The sequence below is a fragment of the Pseudopipra pipra genome, chromosome 19 (assembly GCF_036250125.1).
Source record: "Pseudopipra pipra isolate bDixPip1 chromosome 19, bDixPip1.hap1, whole genome shotgun sequence".
In the NCBI taxonomy this organism is placed as follows: domain Eukaryota; kingdom Metazoa; phylum Chordata; class Aves; order Passeriformes; family Pipridae; genus Pseudopipra; species Pseudopipra pipra.
The window spans coordinates 9,151,862-9,162,757 of record NC_087567.1 but is presented as its reverse complement, the minus strand read 5'-3'; the positions used below and the strand labels follow the sequence as shown (position 1 = coordinate 9,162,757).

At 46.1% G+C, this 10,896-nt stretch overlaps 1 protein-coding gene across 2 annotated transcripts; it reads left to right on the top strand.

Moving 5' to 3' along the window:
• Positions 1-2,926: 2,926 nt before the first annotated feature.
• On the top strand, positions 2,927-10,330 carry DDX5 (DEAD-box helicase 5). 2 transcript variants are annotated; one of them, XM_064676396.1, is made up of 13 exons: positions 2,927-3,079; positions 4,473-4,638; positions 4,786-4,882; positions 4,980-5,113; positions 5,236-5,301; positions 5,745-5,886; positions 5,964-6,124; positions 6,306-6,478; positions 6,669-6,779; positions 6,990-7,051; positions 7,144-7,203; positions 8,455-8,679; positions 9,167-10,330. In XM_064676396.1, exons 1-13 carry the CDS (start codon positions 3,048-3,050, stop codon positions 9,550-9,552), a joined length of 1,815 nt encoding a protein of 604 aa, XP_064532466.1. In that variant the 5' UTR covers positions 2,927-3,047; the 3' UTR covers positions 9,553-10,330. The 2 variants fall into 2 exon arrangements, with proteins under 2 accessions (XP_064532466.1, XP_064532467.1); XM_064676397.1 differs by having other exon boundaries at positions 2,940-3,055.
• Positions 10,331-10,896: the final 566 nt, after the last annotated feature.

Genomic DNA, 10,896 nt, shown 5'->3' with positions numbered 1-10,896 from the left:
GGCGGCGGTGCGTGTGGGGGGTGCCCGGGCGGTTCCGCCTCCGTCACCTGAACCGAGGCGGCTGTGGGCGTTTTCTCGGTGAAATAGGTGGGGAGAGGCCGGCCTGGTGAAGGTTTCAGCACTTGACCTTGCGGCCCTGGCCTGGGGCGTTTGCCGGCCGGTGTGTCTGTTACCGGGGCTTTGGTGTTAATTGCCAGGTGATCCAGGTTTTCATGGCTTCTGTGCATGGAAAGAGTGTTAAAACCTTTATTAAAAACAAGATTTAGAATGGTTTGCCTAGTGAAACTTACTCTATTAGCTGTTAGCATACAGGTTTTTGGGAAGGCCGGATGGTGAAAATGTGTTATCTTCCTCACTGAGCAACAGTATTCCACATGCTTCTTAAGAATTCTGGAATTTCCGTGTTGCATCAAGTCACGCAAAGCTAGGATAAAACGGTGCCCTTTGTCCTTAAAGTCCTGGAGCATGAGAGAAGCAGCTGAGATCCCAATTATGGCTGTGAGAACAATGACTGGCAGCAAATAAACCTCAGCGATGTGAGCTCCAGCAGCCCCCGGGTGTCATGTGTAGATATAAATCCAAATCCACACATCATCTTAGGAACACAAAAGAGCTTTTGTGCAGGTAAGCAAACACATCAGTGCTATGACGCTAAACTAAACATGGATTGCAGTTTGATACACACACAGCTCTGTAAAGCTCTGTTTTGTTTCCATATATTGGCTCAAATTAGGAAGAGAAAACAGGAAAATCGATGGTGTTTAACTTGGGTGGAACAGAAAAATGAGGAAGTTTTTCACAAAGGAAATCGAAAGGAGTTCCTCGCAGACTAAATGCTTGCAGGCAAGGCAGAGGCGAGGCTTTTGTTTAGTCTTTTCAATTCTTTAAAACCTTAGAAAGATTAAACAGCACAGAAACAGGAGCCACCATTATACACAAACAAAAAAATCAAATTAGCTGTGTTACAATAAATGTAATAGAACAAGAAAAACTCAGATAATTTGTTATTTTTGCAGCCTTTGCAAAAACCTTTTTCAGACTCCTCAGAAACAAGAAGTCTGTAGGGTCAGTAGGCATAGAGTGTTAAAAGAAGCATTTAGGGGAAAAAATCTTTCAAAAGCCGTATTAAATAAGTAAGTCCATACTGAAAAAAATTGGAGAGGTTCCTCTATTAGAAATTTGCAAGGATAGTATTAACAAAACTGGTCAAATTGGAGTGCTACTAAGAGAAAAAGTTAATTACAAGAAAAAGAGGTGGAATTCCAGATTACTGAAGGGCGAACAGCTGTGGCTATTCATAAACAAAGATAAGCCTGACTGAAGTGTTATGTTCGAGGAAGATGTCGTGGAAACATCTAGTCTTTGCAAACCTTGCTCTATTCTCAGCAACAATCAAAAAAAAAAAGAAAAAATTGTTAGAAAATAATACAGAACAGATCAAAAACATCTTTATACTTTCATTATGTAAATCTATATGGGGTCCAGACCATAAATTTGTGAATTTCTTGTCAATAAATAGAAAGTGGCAAGGATACTTAGAAGTGTGGAATTGCTCTAAAAAGAGGAAAAATTAGACTACAGCTTTGGTCTGTAGAGAAGGTGACTTGCAAGATATTAATGTCCACAAAGGGTATAAATAAATAGAAAATTATTACCATTTCTAATAACTCATTTTGATTTGTGTCCTTTTTTCTTACGTGGCAATATGTTGAAAATGAAAGTAAATGTTTTTCAGGTTGCGTACAGTCAAACTGTGAAACACATTGTCATGGTATCTTAGAAGCTAAGGGCATAAATAGAACCAAAATGTGAAGAAATGGCCATCGAATGCAGTTATTTTTGTCTCAGAAAAGCCTTATATCACGGATTGCTAGAAGGTGGGAGGATATAAACGGAGAGTGTTGTTATGGCAGTTCTTCCTTATGTTGTTTTGGTTTTCATCTCTCTGCCTGGAACAGGTGGCTGCTGGTGTTTATACTTCAACTTTTGTGTGTGTAAAGCCTGAGGTACCCGGACATTCAGGTTGTTCCTCACCTGGCAAAGCTGGGCAGGTGAAAAACTCAGTGTCCACTGGGGGTATTGGATGTTTTTATCTGCCCTCTGCCCAGCACAGCCTCCCCTCAGCGCAGCACCCTGAGTGACCTTTGAGTCGGGTTACTGGCCCTGCTTGGAATTCGAAACGATAACACTGTGGTAACTGTTTACAGACACGTATATGGAACATTTATAAACAGCAACGGGTAACAGCCTAAAAGAACTAGGAAGCATTTAATGATCAGTTAGTGTGAGTCCAACTCGCCATGGTGAAGATCTGCACATCTGAGTCCTTCCAAGAGCGAAAGTCACAGGTGGACGTGTGGCTTTTCTAACATGAAGTATCAGTTATTAGTTAAAAGCCCAGGCTCCTCTCGACCCTGAGCTTTATGTGTGGAAGCCCTTTCAGGATTTTCACAAGCAGTTCACATGGACTGTATATGGATTTATGAGAGCTCGAGGGGCTGCACTGCGGGCGGAAGGTTCCAGGTCTGCCCTGTCAAAAACTGCAGGAGGAGCCAAGCGGCGTTTTAAACACGGAAGGCTGTCGAAAGGTTGCAATTATGGAGGTGGAAATCTCCATCTTCTCCACATCTTCTCCATCATCTCCTCCATCCCCGACCCCTCAGGCCGGGACCCCTGAGCGAGAACGAGGCTCCCGGGAGGGAGGGGGCGCTGCGGGGAGTGACGTCAGCGCAGGCACCGCCCCCGAGGGGAGGGGAACTTCCGGCCGCGAGCTCAAAGCCGGTCAGTCGGGCGAGCCGAGGCCGCGCCCACGCGGAAGGGGGCGGGGCCTCGGGGCCGGCTCGGGCCACTTACATAACGGCGGGGGCGGGGCCCACGCGTGCGTCACGCGCCGGCTCCCGGCAGCCCCCGCACCCCCCTATATAACCGGCGTCCGCGGGGCCGCGCGCCCACAGTGAGCGGCCCCCGCCAGCGGCGCCCGATCGTACACAACTCTTCGTCACCCGCTTTAAGTGACCGGGATCGCCTCGCCCACCGCCACCATCGCCATGCCCGGGTATTCCAGCGACAGGGACAGAGGGTGAGTCCGGGGGCCCGGCCGGCGCCAGCCGCCGCCAGCGTCCGGACTCTGAGCCCGCCTGTGGGGCTCCAGGGTTGTTTTTCAGCCGTTTAAGATGGCGGCGGGACGGGGGGTGGGCCCTGAGCCCTTCCCTCAGCGCTCCCGCCGCGAGAGCCGGCGGGGGGAGGGGACCTGGCTTTTTTTAGGCCACCGAACGTGGGCGGCGGGGCGGTCTGGGCTCGGTCCCTCCACCTCAGCGCAGCCCCGCAGGTGTGAGACCGCTGAGGGGGGAGCGCGGGTGGGTGATTTTTTTTTTTATTAAATTTTTTTTTTTTTTATGTCGGGGGGAAGAAGTACTCGCCCCCCGCTCCTCCGGGGACACCCCCTCGAACACGGATGGCCCCCGCAGAGCCCGGTTCACCCCGCCGGCAGCGGCGGGCGGGCGGGAGGTTTGTGGGTCAGTGGGTTGGCGGTGCCGGAGCCCCGGGGAGCGCTCGGCAGGGCGGTTCCCCTCGCTCCCTTCCCCCTCCCGAGGCTCGGGCTGTGGCCGGCAGGAGCCGGCCGGCTCCGCTTTGTGTTGTGTAAGCGGATGTTAATGGCCGGCCCCGCCATGCGGTGGCTGAGGGGAATCAAAATGCCGGCTGTGCTGCTGCTGCCTTTGTTCCTCCTCCTCCTCCCCCCGCCCAGCCCCGGCTCTAAAATGGCAGCGGCTGGAAAATGTGGCGTAGACAGAAATGAGAGACAAAGGAAACAGCGCTGGCAGGAAGCAGCGGCCGCTCGGGGAGCGCTGTCTTGTACTGGGAAGGATCTCGCTCCCGGCGCCCGTCCGGCCAAAATTGGGAAGCGATCGGGGCAGGGGAGGGAGCCCCGCTCTCGGATCCAGCGCACGGCTCCGAGCTGCGCCTCGGGGCGTCGGAGATCAGCATGCTTCCAACACAGGGACCGAACCTAAAATGCTAATAAAACGTATGGCCTTATAAAACATCGTTGTTCAGAGAAGCGTGTCTTCTGGGATACAAAAAAACGGTCTATGGCAAAGTTATCCCAGTGTTTCATAACTGCCCCTGCCCGCTTTCAGCAAAGGGAGTGTCACCGGAGTGGGAATCCATTTTGATCACGGGGTAATGCAGAGGTTTTATGGCCTTGCTTTGCCTGTTGTAACTTGCCTTTCGATTGCATTTTATGGAAAATGCAAAGACGTGTTACCTTAGCTTTTTAATAAGAATTGTAGCAAGGCAGGTTGTGGCATCTGCAGCTTAAAGTATGTTTTTTTAAAGTTTCAGTATCTTAAAGTAGGTAGGGATTATACATCCAAATTGTAAAGTTACAGGGTGAACCACAAAAATGGTGGTTAACTCGTGTAAGAAGACCAAAATGTTTCTCTTGGATTCTACATTACATTCTTTCTCCTTAGGTTTGGAGCCCCCCGTTTTGGAGGAAGTAGAGGTGGACCTCTGTCTGGAAAGAAATTTGGAAACCCTGGGGAAAAACTTACAAAAAAGAAATGGAATTTAGATGAGCTGCCCAAATTTGAGAAGAACTTCTATCAAGAACATCCTGATGTAGTTAGACGTACTCAGGTACGTACCTGATCTGACTCGAGCAAAAGTAAACAGAAAGTGCAAACACATTGAGGGTCATGAGGCCCAGCAGGCACACATGGGCTAACTTAAAATATAACCTTGGTGTCAAAGCTGATTTCCAATAATGAGCATTTTGTTTTGCAGCAAGAAGTTGAACAGTACAGAGCAAGCAAAGAGGTCACTGTTAGGGGCCATAACTGTCCAAAACCAATTATCAACTTTTATGAAGCTAACTTCCCTGGTAAGTGAAGACCAGCTTACTGTTTCACAGAACTTCTTGTTCTTCAGGCTGGATTAGGGCAGCATGTAAATTAATATGTTTCCATTTTTTCTTCAAGCAAATGTTATGGAAGTAATTCAGAGGCAGAACTTCACTGAACCAACTGCTATCCAAGCACAAGGTTGGCCTGTTGCATTGAGTGGATTGGATATGGTCGGAGTGGCACAGACTGGATCAGGGAAAACTCTCTCTGTAAGTTTTGATTGTAGCCTGGAATACTGCTGAATTTCAGCAGTGACAGTGTGGCCTGGCTTAGTGCAGGCTGAACACTTCTGGGAAGAGACTGTAACAAGACTTTTCTTTCTTCCAAACAGTACTTACTGCCTGCCATTGTGCATATAAATCACCAGCCATTCCTGGAGCGAGGAGATGGACCCATTGTGAGTATTCCTGAATGAAAGGGGATCTTAACTTCTAGGGAATGTGACTGGTTTTTACAGTCCAAATTGTCCATGCTCATGGGAGTGCATAGCTGCATTGTGTTCCTGTACATGACTAAAGTGGTTCCCTGTTGTGTAGTCTTACAAGAAGATTCTATAAGCTCTGATTGGATTGTCCATACAATAGTGTAGAACAGGGCTAGATGTTGCATTTTGGAAATTGCTGTCCCCTGGAAGCCAGGGACTTTCAGCTATCTTTGCACATGGCATAGGTCAGTGTTTGGTGGCGGTTGAGATGCCAGGTGACTTGGCTTGCTGGTTTGGCCTCTTAAATCCAGTCATTCTGGCACTGAAGGAATATGTGACAAACTTTCCACTCAAAACTAGTCAGACTCCCACCTTTCAACGGGTGTTGGACTAAAAGCTGGGCATGTTGTTTCCAGTGTCTTGTGCTGGCCCCGACCCGTGAGCTGGCCCAGCAGGTGCAGCAGGTGGCTGCTGAGTACAGCAGAGCGTGCCGCTTGAAGTCCACGTGTATCTATGGAGGTGCTCCAAAGGGACCACAAATCCGTGATCTGGAGAGAGGTATGGATCAGTCCTGGTGCACATCTGTCTGAGGTCATGTGAAAGCTGCTTCAGCTGACTGGACTGCTTGATTTTAGGTGTGGAAATCTGCATTGCAACACCCGGAAGACTTATAGACTTCTTAGAAGCTGGAAAGACCAATCTCAGGAGGTGTACTTACCTTGTCCTTGATGAAGCTGACAGGATGCTTGACATGGGATTTGAACCTCAAATCAGAAAAATTGTGGATCAGATTAGAGTGAGTATAAATAATTCATGTATTTATCATTATTGCATAAAAAAAATGCCCCTGTGCTTATTAAAGCAAGGACAATGCAATTAACTCAATTAACTTTCTCATGCTTGCCTGGTTTTTTTTTTTTGGTTTGGCATTTGACCCGACTATATGTTGATCTTGTACTGACCTAATCCTTCTCCAGCCTGACAGGCAGACTCTGATGTGGAGTGCCACATGGCCCAAGGAAGTGAGGCAGCTGGCTGAAGACTTCTTGAAAGAATATGTGCACATCAACATCGGTGCACTGGAACTCAGTGCAAACCACAACATTCTGCAGATTGTGGATGTGTGCCACGATGTAGAGAAAGATGACAAGTAAGCAGTATGTGGGGGCAAAGCATTCAGTGTTTTCTAATGGTCAGTTTTAGTTTATGAACTGTGAAATGAATTTGTCTTGATGGATTTTTGACACCAGTCTGAGACTACTAAAAATCTACAAATCTGACTGTTTAAACTTGCACAGTACAAATCAATCTGAACTCTAACCATCATCTCTGCATAACAGGCTTATTCGTTTGATGGAGGAAATCATGAGTGAGAAGGAAAACAAAACAATTGTTTTTGTGGAAACCAAAAGACGTTGTGATGATCTCACCAGGAAGATGAGGAGAGATGGGTGAGTAACAGCTGGGACTTCACTGAGCCACCTTGACCGGCCTGAGTGGGCTCTTGATTCCTAACTGTGGTATCAAAACTGTCAAATAGGGACACTGGGTGTTAATTATAAAGCTCAGATTAACTTTGCAATTTGCCAGTAGCCCTGTCTTTGACTACAGAACCCACTGTGAAGGGATGGTCTTGGGTCAATCAAATTCTGTATTTTCAGGTGGCCAGCGATGGGTATTCATGGTGACAAAAGTCAGCAGGAGCGGGACTGGGTTCTAAATGGTGAGTATTTCTGCAATTTCTGCAGAGTGTTCCTGCAAAGCATCTGCTGTGTGTTACTGAAGGAAGGAACTGATTCGTTTCTTGTGTTACAGAATTCAAACATGGGAAAGCACCAATCCTGATTGCTACAGATGTTGCATCCAGAGGTCTAGGTTAGTACAACTCGTAATGCCAGTTGCCCAAAGCTTTTAAAGAAAGTCTATTGCTTTCTTTAACCTCTGCATTTTTCTAAGTTTTCTTCACATAAAGGTGCAGTCTTTGTGGCAAGGCCTAGGCATGACAATCGGAGGACTCGAGGGGGATGGAGGACTAGTGGAAATGATCGGCTGGCTGCTTCCAGTCAAATAGAGAGGTGAAAACTGAGAGCATTGTGTGCCAGTAATCTTCAAAAGGCAAAGATCATCCTTTAAACTACTACCCCATAAACTGTTCTCTCATGAAATAAGCAGTTTCATTCACAGTTCACTTTGCCCTGGTATTTCTCTTCTCTCCATGCTTTGCATGATTTGCCATGGTGCAGTACTGTTAGTTTTGTGCATACTGTTTGCTGTGATCTGTGGGTCTTTGAATTTCAGTGAGTTTTTTTGAAATGTTGAAGGACATAATTTTAAACTTCAATGTTCAATGAAATTTTTTTCAACCATGAAATGGAGAGAGCAGCTTTAAAACGTACTAAGCCTTGTGCAAATTGGTGAGTACTGGCACATGAAATCTGAGAATAAAAGTCCACCTCTCACTTTAACAAGTGGGGCAGGAAAGCAATGGCTTTTCAATGCCTTTGAAAGTCGGAGTTCCTCCACCTATACATAGTCGTCATGTCGAGACCTGCCAGAGAGAGACACATTCTCAAGTGAACCCTGGCTTCTTGGAAGCGCTTGCCTAGACGAGACACAGTGCATAAAAACAACTTGGTGACTTTGGGGGGACAGGTATGTTTTTCTTGCAGCTGCGGTTCAAAGGTCTTGGCAAGACGAGCAGTGTGGCCCATTTTTTTTTTGAGCTTCTAATGAGTGTGTATGTGAAGGACCTTGTATGTTTTTACTCTAAGGTCCTCAAATGAGCACATGAAGAGGCTGCTGTGAGATTTAGTGGCCCTACTGCAAGAAGCTTTCAGATGTCACTTGATGATTTGTAAAGGGGACTCTTGAGTTGGGAATGACAAGCAAATGCATACTCCTTATGGTAAGGTTTTGGCTCACAGGGTGGGTGATGAGACGGGATCAGACGGAGTGTGCATTACTTTCTCTTCCACAATACTCTTGCAGAAATGGATGATTCTAACACTGTTCTTTGCAGCCATTATTCCCTTTTAAATACTCTTGTCTAATGTTTATCTTCGATTTGGCTGTTGTGGTGTGCAAAACTTTGTACTTCGCCTTTTGCCACACTGCAACACTTTACAGATGTGGAAGATGTGAAATTTGTCATCAATTATGACTACCCTAACTCCTCAGAGGACTATATCCACCGAATTGGACGAACTGCCCGCAGTACCAAAACAGGCACAGCATACACATTCTTTACTCCTAACAATATTAAGCAAGTAAATGACCTCATCTCTGTGCTTCGGGAGGCTAATCAAGCCATCAACCCCAAATTGCTTCAGCTGATTGAAGACAGAGGGTCAGGTAAGTGCTGTTCTTGATCTAAGTGTACATAGCTTTCCTCTGAGAACGAAAAGGAAACTCAAATTCCACCTCCAGCCTCTCTCCAAAATGGATGTGGAAGGTGGTTTAGTTACCAGTTATGGTGACCTCAGAAGGTATTTAGAAACAGCAGTAACAAAAAACAACACCCAGATGCTCCCAGGTCGTGCTGTGGAGCACTTATGGCTAGTGCTGGCCAAAGAGCCACTTCTGATTTGGTCAGAAATAAAACACTTTTGGGCTCAGTTTTGTGGCCTTCTCTCCCATGGTTTGGAAAGGTGGATGGACCCAAGTGTCCTGCTGGCAAGGTGAAAGTGCCATTTTGCCTGGATGCCACCACTCGTGTTACAGGGAGAGTGTGTGACTGTCCTCAGAGTAGATTTGCATTGCTGGGCCAGAAAAGGAAACGTGATGAGGTGAACTCGGGCAGCCTCTGTAATCCATGTAACTGTCTTGTCTCTCTCACTAGGTCGCTCCCGAGGGGATCGCCGTGACAGATACTCTGCGGGCAAAAGGGGTGGATTTAGTAGCTTTAGAGAGAGGGAGAACTTTGAGAGAACCTATGGCGCGCTAGGCAAGAGAGACTTCGGAGCCAAAACTCAGAACGGGGCCTACAGTGCCCAGAGTTTCAGCAATGGAACTCCCTTTGGGAATGGCTTTGCAGCTGCAGGGATGCAGGCTGGCTTCAGGGCGGGCGGTAACCCCGCAGGAGCGTACCAGAACGGCTACGAGCAGCAGTACGGCTCCAACATTGCCAACATGCACAATGGCATGAACCAGCAGCAGTACGCCTACCCTGCCACTGGTGCTGCTCCTATGATAGGTTACCCCATGCCCACAAGTTATTCTCAATAACTTAGTGTAATTTAAATGTCTCAGTTTTTCATAATTGCTCTTTATATTGTGTGTTATCAAAACAGGATAGTTATTTAAGAAAATGGGAAACGCAGAAATGACTGCAGTGCAGCAGTAATTATGGTGCACTTTTTCGCTATTTAAGTTGAATATTTCTCTACATTCCTGAAACAATTTTTAGTTTTTTGTACTAGAAAATGCAGACAGTGTTTTCAAAGTAAATGTACAGTGATTTGAAATACAGTACAGAAGGCAGTGCATGGCCTTCCAATAAAGATATTTGAAGACCGAATTTTCTTTCAGATGACAGTTTTCTCAACATGTGCACAACTTTACATTATTGGAATGTCAAAATGTTTTTATATTAAATTCTAGAAAGGTTTCTCAACTGTGTCTGATTAAACATTTAAGCTTATACAAAAACCAGCCTTGCCTTGATTGGGCTAGATTGCTTAGCATGGCAGGCTCTGCTTCGATGGGGAAGAAAATTTAGGCTGGCTTCTAAGAAAGTGTTGGAAACAGTGTTCTTCCTTGTCTCACTAGCGTAGGGCCAGTTCTTGGAGAAGATCAAAACTCTGTAGTGGTGTTGCTAACGAGCTGCTACGAGCGTAGGAAGCTTCTGCAGCACAGTAACCGTCGCCTTCACACGAGCATATGTGCAGACCAGGCTTGAGTGTCGTGTACCCACAGCTGCCAGGCCTTGTGAGTTAGCATGCAGGCTTCTGAGCTTCAGAGAAACGGGAAGATCTTAGTATTAAAACTTCAAATTATACTTAAACCGGTATTGAGCAGTGATTTCTTTATGGAAGCGGGCGGAGGGAAGTGGGCTGTTGATCCATGAATGTGCCTCATGGATTTTTTTTTTATTTTTAAGACTTTTAATATGTGCAAATGACTCTAATCTCAAAGCACTGCCCATGCTGAGTGAAGCAACAGCATTTCCTTGATGAGGAGAGCTGGAATAATACTTGATCCTGGGGTTAAAGTGCTTAATGCTTTCAAGTACAGTTATTAAAATTCCAGTTACTACTAACTTTCAGTTCCTTCCTCTCACTTGTTTACCAGTAATAGTGATGAGTTTCAAGTTTAACAATGCTTAATTACAGCTTAATGTGTTCAAGTTGAGTCTCCAAGATTCTAGGTTACGTTAAACCCAAGTTAGACTATTTCTTTTACACTTAAAATCTTTTTTGATTAGTCTGTGCTTAGCCCTTGGTGATTGTTTCCCTCTGAGGCTCAGCTTGTGATGTTCTTTAATACACCCTAATCTGCCTCATAATTGTGTCCTCCTTTTCTGTGGAGTTCTATCACTTGACAGTATTTTGTGATCATTTGCTGTTGTGA